Source organism: Talpa occidentalis, unplaced genomic scaffold (genome assembly GCF_014898055.3).
Source record: "Talpa occidentalis isolate TD23 unplaced genomic scaffold, MPIMG_talOcc4v2.1 talOcc4.12, whole genome shotgun sequence".
Taxonomy (NCBI): Eukaryota; Metazoa; Chordata; class Mammalia; order Eulipotyphla; family Talpidae; genus Talpa; species Talpa occidentalis.
Window position 1 is genome coordinate 35361200 of NW_023601212.1, and position 22550 is coordinate 35383749.

At 41.2% G+C, this 22550-nt stretch overlaps 1 protein-coding gene across 1 annotated transcript; it reads left to right on the forward strand.

The window, feature by feature from the left end:
- Nucleotides 1-195: 195 nt before the first annotated feature.
- Nucleotides 196-13224, forward strand: LOC119242138 (caspase-13-like). Its single transcript, XM_037507911.1, is given in 8 exon segments — nt 196-316; nt 3007-3097; nt 5846-6041; nt 7078-7134; nt 7136-7331; nt 8184-8321; nt 9005-9114; nt 13126-13224. Coding segments are annotated over 8 exon segments (1008 nt in total).
- Nucleotides 13225-22550: the final 9326 nt, after the last annotated feature.

The following is a 22550-nucleotide window of genomic DNA, read 5'->3' on the forward strand; positions in this document are numbered from 1 at the left end:
CTTCTAAGGATTTGGATTCAGTAGAGAAGATGCCAATAATGTGCTAAGTGATTTATCCAAAATCCCAGAGTCCATATGACAGAAATGATGTGTTTCTATCATTCCTAGAACATTTCAGGGAAACAAAATAATTTTTATTTATCCCAGGCAACTATTTGTTACCGCCTTTTTGGCAGGACAGCACAGTCAGCAAACATGAAACGATTAGCACATGACGCCTGTGAACTGCAGGGCATGTTGCATGAAGATCAGGTCCCTGTGTGCATCAGTGCTGCTGAGTTTGGGGGAAACCCAGAGTTGTGGGGAGAAGACCAGGGTGAGGCCAGAGGTATCAGGGTGAAAGAATTCATAAGAGAGAGACAGAGTGAGGAAAAGAACAGGTGGATTGATTGAAACACACTGATAAAAGAAGCTGGTGAGAAAGGAGAAATCTGCGCACTAAGGAGGATTTGAGGCTCTCTTTCACACTATTTTCACACGCTTTCTGACTTGGGGCTCCAGTTTGCACCAGTTTTCTGTGGGAATGTCTGGTCTCAGGCTCTGGCCCTTGACACAGGAGACTGTCTGGCCTGTGCTTCTCTGCCAAGGCATCCTTATTCATTCCCTTATGTATCCCAAACCTGCCTGCTGGGTAAATAATGGGGGCTTAGTTGTTAATATTAACTAGTTGTACCCAGACACCCAGCACTCAGCACCATTAGAAAAGAAAGCACTGGGAGAAACAGGCTCAAGAGCCCTTTCTAATCATAACCCAGTAAAAGTGAAGGTGAATCCCTGTCTTTGTGAAACCTTAAAGATGAGAACCTGTCACTGGTCTCTTATTTTTTTGTCCACGGATGTAACAGGGTGGTCCCCAGGAAAGGGGGAGATTCCCTGCCCCACCCAAGGGAGGGTGGAGCTGAGCAGGGAGAGAAGAAGCTGCAGAAGAGACTGAGGAAAGAAGGAAGCAGGATGGAGCCAGGAGACCTGGAGGAGGCGCATGGAGCCTAGAGACACTTGAAGAAACTGCGCTTGTCTTTTGGTCGTAGACTGGGTGACACAGCTGTGGGTGAGACCCGTGGGGAGGTGACAATGGCAGCTTTTATCTTGATGTTGATTTTGCTCTTTTCCTTCGGTGCTTGTCTGGTTGTTTGTGACCCTTTTCTGTGGGTCCCCACTGGAAGATGCTTTAGACTTGTGGCAGGCTTTGTGGCCTTGCTCTGCGCCATTCCCATATGGATGGACTTTTACCCACGAGGGGACGGGTAACTTTGGGTGCTTCGTTTAGAAACTAGACTCTGCCTTACCTGTGTTGTTTCCTAGTTTTATTAAAGTTCCTTCCCATTAAAGTCTCATATGTTTGTGTTGATGCGGCGGATGGCAGAACCCATTTAGAATAGGCAGGTTTGCGGGGTTTGGGCTGCCCCTCTCCCTGTCCTATAACAGATTTGGCGTCCAACGTATAGAGGAGTGAATGACTTCCTACAAATCATCCGATGTGCCAACAATTCCACCTGGACAGAAGGTTTTCACAATGGTTTTCTCAATTTTTCTCAATTTTCTAGCATCTATTTTGCTCTACTGAAATACACTGCTGAAGGGAGCAGTGGGTGAGACAGGAGTGGTCTGCTGTGCCTTGTGGGTCACCTCCCTGGCTGGGAATTGAACTCATGCTGTGGTAATTGTGGATAGCTGCATAGTGCTAATGCTCAACTCCTTGTGCCACCAGGGAGGCCCCTCACTGCTTTGTCTTAAAGTTTGGTTAGGGTTGAGGAAAATTGGATTTTTTTTAAGTCAGAAATAATTCAGCATATGGTGATCAGAACTGACGTAGAGGGAAATTCAAAGCTTTAAAAACCCCACCAATCAGCACAAACATTGAACTAAACTGAAATATCCTAGCCGGCTACAGAATCATGGCAGACAGGGGGAGAGGTGACATTCTGTGACATGTCCAGCGGCTCCCTCAGCTCTGCCTGCACATGTATCCTCCAGAGTGACCCCAGGACACCAACATGATTGTGGGCCAGGAGGCCAGGAAGTGGGGTGTGCTGGTCAGTAGAATATGAAAACACCTGGCCAGGCCTTTGATGTGAATATACTTCTGAGAGTTTAGAACATCATATGCACTGAATGGGGTGGGCAGTCATCAAAGGTATTTGCTTATCTTAACAAACTTGCATCTCTATGTATACTCTGTGCTGGCTGATGCTCCTTAGTGAGAGAGCTAACCACTTGAATTCAGGTGAGAGGACTCTGCCTTCTCCCAGGTCAATCATTAGCTTTTGTATCCATTTCATGATTTTCCTGATCATTTCATTACCTAACAGTTAAGACTCAGGTACCAAAAAATTTATGTACATTCCTGATTTTCTTCTTTCTGATGCGCTACCAGGCTAATAGGAGTTCCTATAGGACAGCAAGCTGTACCATATTAATTGTCTTAAAATTTAAGGATTCATGTTCCTGCTAATTTTACTTTCATATATAAGAGAAGAATCCTATTGTATTTCCAATTTTATCTGCAAACACTATATTTATAATGTACTAGGAGAAAATATTTGTTAAATTTTAGAGTTCACCAATAGCAAAAACCGCAAGGAAAGGAGAGACTTTCAGTTGGAACACATTACTCTGGCCAGGAGTATTCCAGGATCCTGTATTGCTTCATGCTGGCAGTATCTTCTGGAATGAGAAGGGAAATCATGGTCACAATATAATCAATAAAAAGAAATATTCAGAAATGGTGGTATCTTAAAGCTTCAAAATTTCCTGCATCTGTACAGCTTTTAGGTTTCATGCTCTTAGCATCACTTTTTAGAAAGTCACTTATTAAAAAAAACATTATTTAAAAACACATGGGAATAAATAAGTAGAAAACTATGAACTATAGGAACAAACTTTTATATAGGATGATATTGTAACTGCACATTTTGGTTTCTTCTCATGAACAAAACTTTGGTTTCATTCGCTCTTGGTACAATCATTTTTCAATTTCTACTTGTGACTTCCTCCTCCTCCTCCAAGGGAGGGCTCTGGGCTTTCCCCCTCTCTTGCACAACCTCAGTCAGATGAGGACAGCCCCTGCCGGATACTCGTACATTTATCTAGTGATTAGGTCAGGATGCATCACAAGCAAACTTTTCCAAGAGGGAGAAATTATTTCCTCAAATTTTAAACATGGGTTGAAAATACGGCTGTTTGTTCAGCAATTTGGGACAAGGACTTCAGAGTATGTTAAGAGTCTCTGAAATAAAAGTGTCCCTTTCACCGAGGGTAGCGAGCTCTGGTTACTAGACAGCGTTTCTCCTTTACATAGCTCTCTGCCCCACAGGATGAAGACACAGGGAAGTTCATCTCTTGTGGGAAGGTTACAGTTCAGGCTGAGGTTGCTAAAAATAGAATCGCTGGTTTGTGTAGGATTCAGTATTAGTGTTGGTGTTTGTATCTGATGTGTTGTGTGAATTAGGAATCACAATTGGGTAGCCAGTGTGACTATAAGTACTTGAATTGGGGCTATTAACATATGAGGGTATTAACATAATATTTGATGTATCATGTAGAACAAATATATGATTACATTAATATTATTTGTTTGTTTTCTTTTTATGGGGACATAAGACAATTTCAAATTTAAAGTAGGGGCCTCCCTTGTGGCTCAAGGGGTTAAGCACAGCACTATGAAGATATCAGCAGCCTCTGCAGCAGGATTTTTTTCCCCCAGCCTGCCAGGGAGCTACCCTCATGGTGCAGCAGACCTCTCCTGTCTCACCTGCGCCTCCCATCAGCAGTGTATTTTGTCAGTCTGACTATTCTGTTCCCCACTCTGTCTCTGTTGAATCCCTTCACCCTTACACCCCGCACCTCTGTCCTGTACCCCAGTGCTTGTATGTATAAATGAATAAGTCTTTCAAAAATAATAGAGTTTAACATATGGCTCAATTATATTTCTAATGACAATTATTTATTCAGTATACTTTTGCTCAGAGACAACAGGCAGTCCATATGGGTGAGTGAGTATTCTAGAGTAAAATTACTGGAAAAATAAAACTTTCTGCTACTTCAAGTTTATATTAAACCCCATGTCATCAAATTTTTTGTTCTTAGAAATATCAGAATGTATGATTGCATTTTGGCGATATTACATTTTTTGGGGGGGCTATTTCTGCTTTCTCTATAGACACTTCTCCCTGCTTTCCTAATCATGGTACATTTCTTCTTGTACTATAAATCAGCTACAACTACAGCCCTACATGTTAAGAAATCTTCTTTCCAGAATTTCCCTTTCTGTTAATATTCTTATCTGCTCATTGGGTTAATAATCAGAGAAGCTGCTGTGGTAATTTTTATTATGTATGTATCCTGCAGTTTCTCCAGAGCTCATGGCCGGGTCACCTGAATCAGTGAAATCTACAGAAGCCATGAAGCTTTGTCCTCATGGGGAAGTCCTAAGAGTGAGTGAGAAAAGGGCAGGAGAGGTAACGTGTTCTGTCATGAAGTAGAGAAAGAAAAACAATTGTTTTCACTAATAACACATTGATAGAGAAGGAATAACTGGTGGTGGGGTCGGGGATGGTCTTTTTCAGAGATGCTTTAAGCAAGGAGGAATCAGGAGACTTCACACAGATTTCATTCTCTTTTCTATCCCATGAGAAAATGCAAATATCTGACTTTGTGCATTTATTTGTTCTCATTTTTTTAAGGATTTATGATCTTTTTAACTGTAGGATGGACTCAAAATATTATTATAAGACAACATGGCTGAGTAGTAACTACTTACATCCTAGTGGAAAAGCCTAGGAACACGGGGTAGTCAAAAAAAAATTACTGTTGGGGCCTCCGTGGTGGCACAGGTGGTTGAGCGCAGCACAGTGACCCTGTCCGCAGCCTCTGCGGTGCCGGTTCAATCCCCACCAGCCTTAGAGCAACCCACATGGAGCGGCAGAATTCTCCTGTCTTGCCTGCTGCTCCTCTCAGCAGAGTTTTTCGTCAGTCTACCTGGTCTGTTCCTCGCTCTGTCTCTGGTGAATCTTCTCATCCTCCCAGCATCTTGCCTATCTTGCAGCTCTTGTATAAATAAAATAAATCTTCAAAAAAAATAAAAATAGGGCCTCCCCAGTGGCGCAGCAGTTCAGCGCTGGGTTGTGAAGCTGCCCGCAGCCTCTGCAGCGCCACTTCCATCCCCGGCTGTCAGGCGAGTGTCCTACATGGCGCACAGACCTCTCCTGCCGCCTGCTACTCCCCTTGGCTGTGTACTTCATCAGTCGGCCTGCTCTGTTTTCCCCTAAGGCTCTGGTGAATTCTCTCACCCTCCTGCGCTTCTGATTGTACCCAGTGCTTGTATAAATAAATAAACAAACAAACAAACAAACAAATAAATAAATCTTTAACAAAATTAAAAAAATAAAATAAAAATATAATTACTGTCTATAAACCTCTTATGTCGATAGGTTTAAAACAGTACCAGGGAAAGTGTCTTTGACTTTAGCTGGTGCCACTGGCAAATGTTCCTGTTTTTCTTTCTTTCTTCTTCTTTTTTTTTTTTTTTTTATAAAATTTGGTCTGCATCTAGAATGCTAAGAAATATTTGAATAGGTGGAGAGAGGAAAAGAGGAAGTTAGATATTTTTCTAACATTTTCTAAATCGATGGTTAAGTAAACCATCCAGATATGTACTAGGTCTTAGCCTGGGCTCCCAAAATTTCACTTTCCACCCACACGTATCCTATGTCTACTCAATCCATTATAAAGAGGGAGAGAAGGTAGACTTTATGCTACTGGATACGGGAGAGGGCAGCTCCATGAACCCTTGACAGAGCAACACTAATTGGTGTAGGAGGGTTTCACAAAGATGAAGTAACTTCAGTCTACAACTACCCATTCTGCAAATCTACCCAATAAAGGGGAAAATGGGCTGCTCACGTCTGGCTCTCATCATATGTGATACAGAGTTTGACCAGCTTGTTCACAGGGATGGGGCAGAGCACGACATTAAAGGCATGTGGGGGCTGCTTGAGAGCCTTGACTACACAGTGGAAGTGAAAGGGCACCTCACAGCCAAGGTGATTCCCCACCTCACAAGTGCATATTCAGCACATCCTCCTGCCACAAGGTAGCTTCATACCATTGATAAGAACTGAAACAGTCTCAGGCCAGGCCGTGTTTATAAAATGGACATATACAGAGGGTGAATCTATGTCACTTTTGGACTTCCAACATCCTTAACTCCATAAAGGACAAAAAAGGATAGGCATGTGTACCTGCATAAATCTTAGTTGCAAAGTGAGATGAGTAGGATTTAGCCTCAACACTTCTCAGAAAATTCAAAGGTAATGAATGTTTAGCCAGATCCTGCTTTTTCTGTGGTGTATTCCTGGTCCATCAATGAGACAGAAAGTTCCTAACTCCCATTGATCTTGGTTTACTTGAGAAAAGGCAATCAAAATAAGCAAAACACACAATTTCAGACATGTGTATCTCTGTGTTTCTGTAAAAGTGAAAAGAATAAAAACACATAGAGCAAACTTGTGAGAGGGGAGTGATAACATTTGATGGGGACGGCCAATATGAGCCTGTTTGCGGAGATCAGACAGGTGCTGATGCATGAGTCAGCAACAAGGCTGTTCTGGAAAGATGTGCAGAGAGGGCATCCCAAGCAGGGGTAACTCCAGTGACAAATCTCAAATGCATCTTAAACTAGCACAGAAGCCCAGTGTGAGGAGAGAGAGAGGAGGCAGCAGAAGTTGATTTTATTCTAAACATGGCGGGGAGGACTTTAGAAGGGAGGGGGGATGCTCCATTTAGGACTTAAGGATCTCATTTAATAATTGGAGAAATGAGGAAAATTGAAATGGAAAATACTACTTGCCAGTAGGCAAATGCAAGATCAAGAGTACAGTTTGCATAATGCCAGCAGGTGGGAAGTTGAAACTCCGGTTCATGATATAAAGCACAAGAAATCCACTCTCACCACTGAGCAGCACAGTGTGGAGAACCTCAGCCAGGACACTAGAGATGGAATGAGACCAAGCCTGATAAATAGCAGGACAGTTTAAGTAGAAAGCTGGTTCTAGTCAGTAAGACTCGGGAGTGTGCCAGGCTATGGAAGATGTGCTGCAGGAGTTCGCAGGCCACCCTGAGCACCAGGGCAGGCACGTTGTTGGTGCTCTTGGTGTTCACGTTCTTGGTATTCATGTCTCATGGTTCCCTGGAAGGAATCTGTGGGACCAAGCATGGTGAGGAAAACCCGGACATGCTACCTCAAGACACCATCTTCCAGATATTCAACATCCGCAACTGTTCTCTTCTGAAGGATAAACCCAAGGTCATCATCATCCAGACCTGCAGAGGTGGTGAATGAGTCGGAAATTCAAAGGCCATGGAAGGGTTTGTAGAGGACTGCGAGATATGTTTTGTATGGAAGAGAAACAACCTCAGATCCCATCCAGGGGAAAAAAAAATAAATGGAATTTTCAGGAAACATTGAGGGGCTAGTAGCATGAGAATTTGTCTTGTCAGCTGACAATTTAATTCATGGTAGGTGGTAAAGGAGATTGCCAGCGTCACTAAAGCAAAGTTAAACAAAAATAACAATTTTCCCTGTAACTTCCGGTTGTCTCTTAGCTCTGAAAATCTATGAGTGTTGAAAAAAGCAGAAATACTTTAGCTAAAAACTGGTATCTATGTATCCATGTTGTACCTAGAGGATGTTGCTCTTGTTTAGATTCAATAAAACTGAGACCACAATGTCCAGAAAATTCTCTGAAACAGTTTAAAGATCTCCCTTGTCACTTGTGACTTAGGCTTTTCCTGTGCCACCTCCAATATGGTGTGAGTTGAAAATTTTTATGTTTAAAATTTTGTGGCAGAAACATGCTACTCATTTAATAAGGTACTTTCTCACTGGCATTAACTCCTTGGCTCTTCTTAGCAAATTATATCTTATATTTTATGATATCATCACTATTTACTGACATGACACTGTCACTATTTAACATAACAATTAACTGGCATAATGAAAATAGAAAAAGGTGATATGTGTGTGTGAGAGAGAGAGAATAAGAGGTTGGGGTGGAGGTGGGGAGAGAGAGAGAGAGAGAGAGAGAGAGAGAGAGAGATTGGTTAGAATGAACATTTAAAAGAATGAGGTGGATACTGAAGGAGACACATAGAGTGAGGATCTAGGTCTCTTGATCTCTCTCCAGAAAAGCCAGGGTCAGTGTTGGTCAGTGATTCTTCAGGAGCCTCTGCAGACAGCTATTCACCTGCAAACCTGAAGTATGATGCTGTTCACAGAACCCATGTGGAGAAGGACTTTGTCTCTTTTTACTCATCGACTCCATGTTGGTGTCTTTTAGTCTCACACAGGGATTTGTGAAGCCACCACTGAATAACTCTGGATAAGCTCAATGAAAGAATAATTTGTGAGAGATTTTGGTGCTAGCAATGTATTTTACATTTTATTTTATCTGTTCTATAGAAACACATATTTCTTTCCAATTTAAAAAAAAAAATATTTTCAGGATAAGTATCGCACTTTACAGTTAAAAGTATGCCAAACCTTAAAACAACCTAATACAGGGAACCACCTTATCATACAGCATTTAAAGACAAATGATTGATTCAGTTTTCTATTAAATTCATTTGACATTTTGAGTGTTGTTCTCAGTTTCTCAACCAATCAACTCTAAGTCCTTTTTCTCGATGATGCTCTCTTGAGCAGGAGAAAGACATTTCTATAATGTGACCCTTGTGCCATCTCTGGCAGTTCTGATAAGCTGTCCCATTAGTTCACCCTTTGTCAGATTCTTTGTTTCCTTAGTGCGAAATGAGTTAATGCAGGTTTATAAGTACTTCCCCGAAAACATGTCAAGATACATGATCGATCAATCAATAGATAGGTAGATAGATAGATAGATAGATAGATAGATAGATAGATAGATAGATAGATAGATAGATAAGGATACATACACACACTCATGAAACAAAATCAAGTCACCTGGCCTACTTTTCTCTGTCTTCATAGATACTGTATCCTGGAGAGACCCCAGGAAAATTTCTTTATTCATGACAGAACTCATCACATGCTTCCAAAATTTTGCTTGCCGCTATCATCTACTGGAAATATTTCAGAAGGTGAACTCCAATTTCTTTTTTCTATTTGTTTTGTGTTCAGGATTTTTACTATCACTTGCCTTTCAAGTGATAATGACAGAACTTGTCAGGCATACAAATGTATAGTAGTGGTAACTGTTTTAAGTCATCAAATTGTTTACAATTAGATTAGAAAAGAAAGATGTCAATGTACCATGGAGGGAGCTCAAATGGAACAAAACAATATAAAATATAAGCTTGTATGGCATGGGTTATACACTCTTAGAATTTGAATAATGAAAGGAATTTTGAATTAAATTTTAAGGCTTAATTTGTAAAATAAATATGCAGTAAGTGGTCTGTTTAGTAACATTAGATTAACTGGTGCGATATGGGCAAATGAAGCATTTGTGACAGAGGTCACTTAGAACTTGCATGCTTGTGACAGAAGTGGCTACTAAACACATGATGAGTGATTACAGTTGTGACAGAATCCATAAGAATGAGATGAGACCTAGAGCACATGACAGAGAATGCAAGCAAAGACATTCTTTGAATGGATTGACCCAGATGGAACACTTGATACTCCTTGTTTTATATATATATATATATATATATATATATATATATATTTTAAGATTTATTTTTTTATTTATACAAACACTGGGTACAGTCAGAGATGCGGGAGGGTGAGAGAAATCACCAGAGCCAGAGCGAAGAGTAGAACAAGCAGAGTGACGAAGTACACTGCTGAGGGGAGCAGCGGGCGGCAGGAGAGGTCTGCACACCATGTGGGACACTCACCAGGCGGCCAGGTATAGAACCGGTACTGCAGAGGCTGCGGGCAGCTTCACAACCCAGCGCTCAACCTCTGCGCCACCAGGGAGGCCCAGTTTTATATATTTTTTAAGATTTTTTTTTCTTTTTATTTTTGCATAGAAGTACTGGGGTATAGGCCCGAAGATTGAACTCAGGCCATAGGAGTGATAGTGCTGAGACTTAAGCCCTAGGCCACCAGGGAGGTCCGACTTGACACTCCTCTTCCAATGAAGGACATTCTTTATTTCCTACTTTTTCTTATTTTCCTTTACCATCCACTCAGTGTTATATTTGATTTGCTTATTTTCCACTCACTCAAATGCAACGTTCATGAAGGCAGAGATTTGCTCAATCCCTCAGACACCATTTTTTTAAAGATTTATTTATTTATGCATACAAGAGCTGGGGTACAGTCCAGAGGTGCGAGGGATGAGAGGATTCACCAGAAACAGAGTGGGGAACAGAACAGGTAGATCTACTGAAATACACTGCTGAGTGGAGCAACAACTGAGACAGAAAAGGCCTGTTGTGCCATGTGGGTTAGCTCCCGGGCTAAAGAGAGAATTAGTGCTTCTGTTGCTAGTGATAGTGTGACAGGCAACCCTGATATGAAATGATTTGCCTGACTGTGGGTCCTCACCCGCAGGCTTAAAAGGGACTTATTCATACTCAACTGTGGGCACACACAGAGGTTAATAAAGGGTTTATTTACAAAAGAAGGGGAAATGAATATCTCAGGGAGAAAAAGAGGGAGATAAATTTGTGAATGTATCCTACCAGTTCCACAGACCTGGAATCCCAATGGCACACTGAGAGCTGGCAAAAAGCGAATAGCCGTAGCTGTGAGGCCAAGAAAGAGACCCCTACGCCCACAGGTTTGGTTTTATACCAAACCTGGCTGGTTAACTCCACCCTCAGTTCCCAGCAACTCTCCCTTTGGTGATGATGGGATTTGTCATTCCCAGTGTCTTGATGGTTTTGGTCTGGAGTGGATGTAGAATCCACAAAACCTGCATGGAGCTTGACATCACTGTGTCTATAACCCCTGCGCTGCCAGGAAGGCCCACTTACAGACACTATTGAAAAGGAAATAGAAGGGCCTCCCCTGGTGACGCAGCGGTTGAGCGCTAGGTTGTGAAGCTGCCCACAGCCTCTGCAGTGCCATTTCCATCCCCAGCCAATGGCAAGGGTCCCACGTGGTGCAACAGACCTCTCCTGCCATGCCCGCTGCTCCCCTCAGCAGTGTAAATAATTTCATCAGTCTGCCTGTTCTGTTCCCCGTTCTGGCTCTGGTGAATTCTCTCACCCTCCCATGCTTCTGACTTTACCCAGTGCGTGTATAAATAAACACATATATAAACAAACAAACAAACAAACAAACAAATAAATAAATCTTTAAAAGAAAAAAAGAAAAGGAAATAGAAGCACATGGATTTAATATTCAATGATAGAATGAATAAATGGATGCATGAATAAATACAAGCATTTTTTTTTAAGGAGAAATGAATTGGTCTTAAGGTCATGAGAAAGTATGGATATTTTTAAACTTAACATTTTAGAAAATAGCATTCCTGTGGGAAAGAAGTATTTATCTTTAGTGAGTTGGAGAAGACTGCATGATAACTTGAGTTGTGTTAAAGTCTTAAGAATAAGGTCTTGAGATTTTAACCTTATTGAGTGTTTAAGCTTGGTCAGCATTAAAGTTAGAAGATCTTTGAAATTGAATGCTTAGGAATGGATGTCCTAGATCAATAGATGAGAAATGGAAAGTAGAGGAAATATAGATTGAAAGGCCATTCTACTACCTCACACCATGCACAAAAATCAACTTGAAATGTATAAAAGATCTGGACATAGACTTTAAAACATAAAAAATATGTAGAATAAAATATAGGTAAAACACTACAAGACATATATCTCAGTAACACCTTTAAAGACTCATCACCCAAAGCAAAGAAAGTGAAGGAAAAGATAAACACCTGGGTTACTTCAAGCTGAAAAGTTTCTGTAAGACAAAAGAGACATTAACCAAAACAAAGAGACACCCTACTGATTGGGAAAATAATCTATAAGGGACTGATCACAAAGATACACAAAGAGCTCATAAGACTCAGCAAAATCAAAGCAAACAATCCAGTCAAGACATGGGCAGAAAACTTAAAAGACACTTCTCTGAAGAGCAGATGCAAATGGTCAACAGGCATATGAAAAAATGTTAAACATTCCTTAGAATCAGGGAAATGCAAATCAAAATCACAATGAGATACCACCTTACACCAGTAAGAATGTCCCATATCAAAAAAAAAAAACTAGCAACAACAAATGTTGGTGAGGATTTGGTGGAAAAGGAACTCTCCTACATTTCTGGTAAGAGTGCAAACTGGTCCAATCACTATGGAAAGCTGTATGAAGTTTCCTCAGTCAACCAAAAATGGAGCTAAAAAATGACCCAGCAATTCCACCCCTAGAGATCCACCCAAAGGACACAAAAATAATGATTTGAAAGAATACCTGTACCCCTATATTTATTGCAGCACTATTTATAATAGTTAAAATCTGGTAACAACCCAAATGCTCAAAAATAGATGACTGGATCAAGAAGATATGGTATATATACATAATGGAATACTATTCAGCAATCGAAAAGATAAACTAATGCCATTTGCAGCAACAGGGATAAAGCTAAAAGGGATTATGCTCCGTGGAATAAGTCAGAAGGAAAAAGAAAAATACTGGATGGTTTCACTTGTAGGAGAAATATAGAGGAACCAAATAAGACATCAGAGGAAAAAATAACACTAATACAAAACAAAAAAAAACAAACAGACATTTATAAACCAGAGAAATCCTGGAGTGGATGGGGAGAGAGAGGGAGTGCAAGGGGACTGTGGTGATGGTGTACGGGGGAATTGGTGGAGAAAATTCTATGAGGCCTACATCTGGAGGAAATAAAAAGTAAACATTGTTTGAAAATGAACAATGATGTATAACATATACAAATGAATAAATTAAAAAAAAGAGAAATGTCATAGATTAGGCATGTGCTATATATTTTGAGATATGAGCCATATTCCCAAATAAGGTAAGAGTGGCAGGGAGTTAGAATGTCCAAAGGCTTGATCCCATCACTCTAGAAGCACCCTTCATTTACAAAAATATCAGGGTCATGGTACAAAATGTTTTCTGATAATGCATAAGAAGTAGGTCTCATTTAAAGTACTTTCATGTTCTTAGGTACAACAATCATTTGAAAAACGATGTGATCAATTCCAGATGCCCACCATTGAAAGACTAAATATGCCAAAATGTTTCTACCTCTTTCCTGGCATTTGAAAATAGAAAGTATTGGGGGCCTCCCCTGGCGGCACAGGCGGTTGAGCGTGATGCTGTGAAGCTGTCCACAGCCTCTGCAGTGCAGCCAGCTGGCGAGGGTCCCACATGGCTCGGCCGACCTCGCCTGTAGCACCCGCTGCTCCCCTCAGCAGTGTATAACGTCAGTCTGCCTGTTTTGTTTTCCCGCTTTGTCTCTCACCCTCCCTCACATCTGGCCTGTAAACCGTTTCTTGTATAAATAAATAAATCTTAAAAAAAATTAAAAAAAAAAGAAAATAGAGAGTATCAAGTACCAAATAACTGGGAAAGTGATACCAGTGGTGAAGGCCAATAAGCAATGATTGCTGATTGCTAGGGTTGTCAAACTGTATTCACTGTTCATAAAGTTTGGTGGTTAGTTGTTTATTTTTATTTATTTATGCATACGAAAACTGGGGTGCAGGCCAGAGGTGTGGGGGGTGAGAGGATTCACAGAGACAGAATGGGGAACAGAATAGGTGAATCTACTGAAATACATTGCTGAGGGGAGCAGTGGGCAAGACAGCAGAGGTCTGCTGCACCATATGTGTGTTAGTTCCCTGGCTAGGGATTGAACTCAGGCCTTAGTGGTGACAGTGCTGAGATTTAATCCCAAGAACACCGGGGGGACCCAATGTTTGTACGATTTCTTTAATGAATGTCACTGAAATTTTATTTTAATTTTAATTTTATTTTTAATTTTATGTATTTTTTACACCATTTTTCATTTTTGCACAATGTATGCATTTTCATTTTGGTTATATTCCCACCCCCCCTTATTTTGACCCTAATCCCTCCTCTCTTACCCTCCTACCCCCTACGGTGTGTCTCTGGTTTATACTTGCTTGTTGATTTTGATTTTTTCTTTATTATAATTGTATTTTATCTGGTACCTTATTTAGGTTTTCTAAAATCCTGCTATGAGTAAAACCATCGGGTATTTTTCTTTTTCCTTCTGGCTTATTTTGCTCAGCATGATCCTTTCCAACTCCATCCATGTTGCTGCGAATTGCATGAGTTTATCTTTGTTGATTGCTGAGTAGTATTCCATTGTGTATATGTACCGCATCTTCTTGATCCAGTCATCTATTTTTGGGGATTTGGGTTGTTTCCATAGCTTAGCTATTGTAAATAGTGCTGCTATAAACATAGGGGTGAAGGTGCCCTTTTGAATTAATGTTTCTGAAATTTTTATTGGAATAGCATTGAATCTGTAAATTGCTATTGGTAGGATAGCCATTTTGATAAATATAATTCTTCCAATCAATGATCAGAGGATGTCTTGCCATTTCTTTGTGTCTTTTATTTCTTTTAACAATGTTTTATAATTTTATTTCTATAGGTCCTTTATCCCTTTTGTTAGGTTTATTCCAAAGTATTTCATTTTTTGTTTGAATTATAAATGGATGGTTTTCTAGATTTCTTCTTCTTCAGATTGATTGTTTATATATAGGAAAGCTACTGATTTTTATATGTTGATTATTTTATCCTGCTACTTTACTAAACTGGTTGATTATTTTGATTAGTTTTTCTGTGGAGAGTTTAGGGCTCTCTATGCACATTTTCATATAATCTGGAAATAGTGATAGTTTTACTTCTTCTTTCCCTATTTGGATTTCTTGTATGTCTTTCTCTTGTCTTGTTGCTTGGGCTGGAAGAGCTATGGTGAAAGAGGACATCCTTGTCTTGTTACTGATCTTAAAGGAAAGACTTTCAGCTTTCCACCATTGAGAATAATAATGGCTGTGAGTTTGTCATATATGGCCTTTATCATGTTAACATATGTTCCTTCTATCCTGAGAATATTGAGAGCCTTCGTTATAAATGGGTGTTGAACTTTGTCTAATGTTTTCTCAGCATCTATTGATGTGATCATATGGTTTTTATTTTTCTTTTTGTTGATGTGTTGGATTATATTAATTGATTTTCAGATATTGCACCTTCCTTGTGCCACTGGAATAAATACCACTTGATCATGGTGTATTATTCTTTTTATATATTATTGGATTCTGTTGTCAAGGATTTTATTGAGGATTTTTGCATCAGTGTTCATTAGGGAGACTGGCATCTAGTTTGTGTGTGTGTGTGTTATATGTCTTTGGGTTTGGTATTAGTAATGTTGGCTTAATAGAACTTTTTTGACAGTATTCCTTCTTTCTCAATTTTTTTGAAAGAGTGTGTAGGATAGGCACCAATTCATTTCTGGACATTTGGTAGACTTCATTTGTGAAGGTGTCTGGTCCTGGACTTTTGTTCTGGTGGGTGTTTTATTATTCTTTCAGTTTCACTGCTTATAATTTGTCTGTTTTGGTATTCTATTTTTTCTGTTCTTATCTAGATTTGGAGGATTATAGTTAGCTAGGAATTTGTCCATATCTTCTAGATTATTGAACTTGTTTGAATATAAATGTTCATAGTAATCTCTGATTATTGAGTCTGTTATAATTTCTACTGAGTCTGTTATAATTTCTCCTGAGCCTGTTATAATTTTGATTTCTACTGAGTCTGTTATAATTTCTCCTCTTTTGTTCTTGAGCCTATAAAATAAAAATTTCCTTATGCTTTGGTTCTTACTTAGATTCTCTCTCTGCCTCTACAGACTACACAACCCAGATTACCAAATAATGACCCAGACCTGAAGGAAAAAAAAAAAAAAGACACAGGAACCACAGTAAAGCTCAGTGAAATGTGTCAGAAGGAAAAAGCAAAAATATTGGATGGTTTCACCTGTAGGAGGAATATAGGAGAATCAAATAAGACATCAGGGGAAAAATAATAACAATACAAAACACAACACAACAAAAACAGATAACTATAAACCAGAGACATCCTGCAAGGGAGAAAGAGGGAGAGGGATCAATGGGATGGATGGGGAGCACAGGGGAATGTGGTGATGGTGCAGGAGTGCATAGGCAAAGGAAATTATATGGGGACTACACATGCAGTTGGGAGAGAGCAAACATTATTCAAAAATGAACAATGATGTAAAAATATATAAATAAAAAGAAAATTAAAGAAAAAAACTAAAAAGAAAATAAAAGAGAGCAGAACTATGTTCCACTTAATACAAGTATCACAGTATTGACAATGAGCTACCAACACCAGGTATAAAGAATTTTATCCTGTATAGTATTGTGTGTACAGATACTTGTTTTATGACTGTTCTCACCTGTAGCTCATGGGACACTTGGATTATGCCCTAAGAGCCCCACCTATGGCTCAGAAATTCTATCAAGCTTCTATCTTAGTACAAACAATATTCCTTGGTCAAAAATTAAACAAGGAGTTTAGAATCAACAATTTGTTTTACTCATTTGTTATAACTTTATATCATATTTAAGCATGTTATTGGTTTCCTTCTCAGGAACATACTTGAAATTATATTTGGTTGTGCTTTTCTGAACATTTAAAATATCTGCTCACTTCATCTTTCAACCCTGGTTTCTGGCATCAGTTGAATAATTTCATAGATTTTTCAAAAGAACAGTGTTATAACTACATTAGTCCAACAGACTCACATTCGTGGATTGAAGTCTTTATTTGATTAATTATTATTATACACTTAGTACATTCCAGGTTCTGTTCTGGGTGTGTGGGATATAATAGTGATATATTTAAAGAGTGCTTGCTACAGAAAGCTCAACCTTTATTCAGTGGATACAGATTCAAAATTCACAACAATGATGTATAGCATGTATATGAGAATGATAAAAAACAGGGAGCTAAGAGGGAACTACCCACATGGCACAGCAAATGTCCCCTGACTCACCCTCTGCTCCCCTCAGCAGTGTATTTCAGTTGATCTGCCTGTTCTGTTCCCCACTCTGTCTCTGGTGCATCCTCTCACCCCCAAAACCTCTGTCCTCTACCCCAGTTCTTGTATACATAAATAGATCAAAACAAATTTTTTTTAAAGCTAAGACAAAAGGATGGTATAGAGACACAAAATGATGAATGCTAGTGTGCTATAGATTATTTAGGAAAGGTTTCACTGAAATGGTGAAATCAGAGCAAAGTGGAGAGTAGCGGTATGACTTCTGGTTCTCTGTGAGAAAGTGTCCTTGCACAGGGAACAGCATGTGAAAATGCCCTGATGCAGAACTGTGCATAATAGGTTTTATTTTTTTTTTATTTTTATTTTTTATAGAGGCATGTTTTATTTATTTATTTATTTTATTTGTTTGTTTGTTTTGTTTATACATGACTGGGTACAGTCAGAAGCACGGGAGAGTGAGAGAATTCACCACAGCCAGAGCTGGAGCAGAGCAGGCAGAGGGACCGAGTACACTGCTGAGGGGAGCAGCGGGCGGCAGGAGAGGTCTGCGCGCCATGTGGGACCCTCCTCTGGTGGCATGGGAGCAGCCGGGGATCGAACCGGTGCCGCAGAGGCCACGGGCAACTTCGCAACCCAGCGCTCAACCGATGCGCCACCAGGGAGGCCCCATAATAGGTTTCAAAAAATGCAAGAAGGCAGTAGATGGGAGAGTGGGGGAAATGGCAGAAGCATTTTTGGAAAGTGGTGAACAGCCTGATGACATAGGTCTCGGTGATCACAAGGTAAAGATTTTAGACATGTTTTCCTGATTGATATAGTGCACACATCAAGTACTCGAAGAGAAGTGATATAACCTAACTTAGATTTACAAAGGTCATCCAGAGTACTTTTTGGTGGATACAAAGGGTCATAGAGAGAATCCAAGGGGCATGGTGAAAGCTCAGGGAAAGGGATGGGAGACTCACAATATGAGATGTGTGCAGAGTCTAGGGATGTGCTTTCAGGAAAGCACATCAGTCCAGCCCCTCTTTTTTTTTTCTTTTTTTTCTTTTTATATTTTTTTTTCAGTCCATCCCCTCTTTATCCTCTACGAGGAGCACTTGAACCAGTACATCAGTCATAGATGCCTTTTTTTCAAATTTTCAAATACATATGTAAACAAATGAAATGGAACAAATGTGTCCTCTAATAGAGAAGAGAGTTTCAATGAAAATGGTGGGAATGGAAATAAAGTGGAGGAAGCTAACTATCTTTTCTAGCTGTATGGCTCACATAGCACCTTGACTTCTCTGAGTGAAGAGACCTGCCCTCAAAAAGGTGAAAGAAGACAGTGCCCATCTGGATCTCAGAACTACATATTGCCCATTTTGACATCTGTGCACAAAAGAATCCCTAGGTCTAGAATGGCACAGAAAAAGTTTTCTAATTGAATAGAAACACATCTTGGAGATACTGTGCCCAGGTGTCCTAACCACCACAGTGAAGTAAATGTAACAATAAAGAATGCTAAAAGATTATTTTTGCTTCCAATGCATATAAAATTTACATTCACACCTTAATGGATTCTTTCAAAACATACTAGCATTATGCCAACAAGAAATGTTATCCTAATTTATTAATATTTTCTAGCTAAAAAAAAAATGCTAACCATAGTCCCAACCTTCAGCAAGTCATCATCATTTGATAGTGGAGGGTCTTGCCTCAGTGTTGACAGCTGCTGCCAGCTCAGGGTGGTGGTCACTGAAGACTGGGTGGCTGTGGGAATTGCTTAAAATAACATAACACCGAAGACTGCTTAATCGACTGACTCATTTATTATCATGAGAATGCAGCAATCCAGTCACATTTTCAGGCAACACCTCTAATTCTAGTTCTTTTGCTGTTTCCATCGCGCCTGTAAACACTTCATCCACTGAAGCCTTGAACCCCTCAAATTTATCTATAAAGGCAGGAGGAGTTTTCACTTATGACTGATATCCTGATACCCAGAACAGTGTTTGGCATGGAGAAGGAGGAGGTTATTTCTTTTGCTACCTGCCAAATAAATGAAGACACATGAGAATTCTCACAAATTCTCGATAAGCTGTACATGATTAGCCATTGCTATTTTTTGTAGTTTGAAATAACTATATTAAAAATAATAGCTCACAGGCCTCTCTGGTGGCGCAGCGGTTGAGCGCTGGGTTGCAAAGCTGCCTGAAGCCTCCGCGGCACCTGTTCGATCGCAGGCTGCTCCCTGGCCACCAGAGGAGAGTCCCACATGGTGGGCAGACCTCTCCTGCCGCCCGCTGCTCCCCTCAGCAGTGTGCTTCAGTCCCTCTGTCTGCTCTGCTCCCAGCTCTGGCTCTGGTGAATTCTCTCACCCTCCCTTGCTTCTGACTGTACCCAGTGCTTGTATAAACAAACAAACAAACAAACAAACAAACAAATAAATAAATATATATATATAAATAAATAAATGAGTAAGTAAATAAATAAATAAAATATTAAAAAAAATAATAGCTCACTGTGCCTTCCTGGTGGCACAAGTGGTTAAGTCTCAGTATTGTGTGTTGTCGACAGCCACTGCAATATGGGTTGGATCTCAGGCCAGGGAGCTAGCTTATGGCGCAGCAGACCATTCCTGCCTTGCCCAATGCTCCCCTCAACAGTGGATTTCAGTCAGTCGGCTGTTCTGCTCCCCACTCTGTCTCTGGTGAATCCTCTCTACCACTTGCCCCCACTTCCGTCCTCTATCTAAGCTCTTCTATGCATAAATAAATAAAATACATCTTAAAAAATTAAAAATAACATCTCACTTACTGTGTGTGTTTTCCATGTGCATGCCAGGTTCTATGTGGTTTCCACATGTTTAGTGCTTGATATTCAAAACTGTAGGTCGGAGCTATTAAAGAAATTATTTCTTTCATAGAGGAACCAAAGCATGAAATGTTCAGTACCTTGTCAAGAATGGGTGGTTGAAAAGTTAAGCATAACCTGGTCTCCCTGGTGGCGCAAGGGGTTAAGCCCCACACTATGAAGAAATCCATAGCCTCTGCAGCACAAGTTCGATCCCTGGCCAGCCTGGGAGCAACCCACATGGCGCAGCAGACCTCTCCTAACTCGCCCACTGCTCCCCTCAGCAATGTACTTCAGTATATCTGCCTGTTGTGTTCCCCATTCTGTCTTTGGTGAATCTTCTCACCCCCCACATCTCTGGCCTGTACCCCAGCTCCTGTATGCATAAATAAATCTTTGAAAAAAATGTTAAGCACAACGATGTGAGCCCAGATTCTCACCTTCAGTTTCTAGAAGTGTTCCCTTCAAAACAGCCATCTCAAAAAGAAGAGTTATAGATGAGAAAAGGCTTCATCTGTTCTTAAAAGCAAAACCACTTGAGAGGGACTCAGAGCTCCTAGAATACTTTCCAGAGCTAGGGAATGGGACACAGGACTCAGCAGTTCTGTTCTACCAATCCTTTGGGATCAAATGTCTGTGTCTCACTTTCTAAACTATCCTGCTGAAAATCTAATTCCCAAGGCATTGTGAGGGCCTGGCACATTTGGGATGTGAGTAAATGATGAGGGCAAAATCCACATGACGATTATTCATGCCAAAATCCTGTTAACCAGTGAAGACACAGTGAGAAACCAGCAGTCTGTAACCCTAAAAGGGCTGTCCCTCACTTCAGCAACTGGAAGCCAGGTCTTCAAATCTGTGAGAAATGAATTTGCTTGGTCATCAGCTCCTGTCTGGCTGTGGTGGTTTCTTGTAGGAGGCTGGATGCACTAAGAAAATAAAGGATGAGTTACTGTCCAGTGACACTTCCTAATGAAAGGGAGATTCATTATCCCTTAACTGTACACATATTGTCAATGTCTTTCTTCTTCTCAAGCCCCATTCCCTTACACAGCACGGTTGATCCAAGTGCTGGTGAAGGTATTTCCCAAGGATACACTAACTGACACACTGTTGGCGCCTTGCCTCATGGCATCAGGATGCTTCCCCCTTCCGGGATTAGCTGTGCTCCTTTCTGCCCAGTGCGCATGACCACCTCCGGCGCACCAAATAAGGTCATGTGTTTGATCATTGGCTAGGCACTGTTGGCCTGCTTCTTCCGCTTCCGGTCCCCAGCTATAAAGCCCCGCCGAAACCGAAAGTAAAAGAGACCTGTGATAGCTGAACCGAGAGTGTACGTGTCTCCCTCCGTGGTGTACCCCTGTTCTTCAGGTCGCTGCTCTCCCCCCCGAGAACCTCGTTGACCAGTCCGCGGGCTCGGACAGGTGGCGCCCAACATGGCGCTCGAGGTAGGAGAGATTTCCAGTAGACCCAGACGCGGCGCGCGGCGTGAGTTACTCAGGCCCCGATCCACCTGGCGGGACAGTCATTAGGTAAGTTTTGGCGTCTGATTTGCTTAAAAATGGGACAGGCACTTAGTGAGCACCAGCTTTATGTTTCCCAGCTCAAGGAAGCTCTTAGGACACGCGGAGTTAGGGTTAAGTCCAAGGACCTCTTTTTATTCTTCGATTTTGTCCAAGAAACATGCCCGTGGTTCCCTACAGAAGGAACTATTGATGAAAAACGCTGGCAGAGAGTGGGAGATGCTCTCAACGATTTTTACCGAGTTTTTGGGCCTGAAAAGTTTCCCGTAACGGCCTTTTCATATTGGAATCTTATTAATGATCTGTTGGCTAAGCGAAAAACTGATCCTGGCTTACAGCATGCTATCTCCCATACTGAAAAGATCCTTAAAAGTGCCCCCTCCAGTGTAGCTGAGGCTCCCCCTTCCGGGGCTTGTGGTGAGGACCTAATTTCATCCCATAGTGAGGATGAAGAAATTTCGCCCCCAAAACATGCGACAGGGGCCCCCAACCCTTATGATGAGACTAATCCCCAAAATAATGCACCCCCAGTGTCAGATGATGCCCCCCAAACTGCCGGCACCCCCGTAAAGGAGCCCCATCCAAATACACTTCCCCCATGCAAAAGCCTCTACCCTTCTGTGCCGCGACCCCGCCGTGGGTCTCCTCCGGCTTCCGAGGTGGACTGGGACGAGTTGGCAGAACAAGAGGGCCGCTACCGCCCCCCCACACTCTATTGCCAAGGACCCCATAAAAAAGCCTGTTTTAATACAAACACTTGAGACCTTGGGAAACCAAATTAATACTCTTGTTAAACGTATTGATAAATTGTGTGTGGCCTTCCCCGTGTCTGCTGACGGCCCTTCTCCTCCGCCCCCACAAGTTAATCCGCCGCCATTTTGTCCTTCTTCTATTCCTGCCTTGCTGCCATTTTGCCCTCCTTGTTCCTCCCTTGTTGCCTTGCGGCCTTTTTCTTTGACTCCTCCCGCTCAGCCGCCCTCTCCGTTCCTCCCTCCTCCTTCGCGCCCTGCTCCATTACATCTCTTTCCAGTGGTTGAAACCACCAACGCCCAGGGCGTTGTTCAACGTCATCATGAGCCTCATAATTTCCGCAACGTTAAAGAACTAAAAGAGGCGGTGTCCCTTTATGGAGCCACGGCGCCCTTCACCCTCACTGTTTTGGACACCTTAGC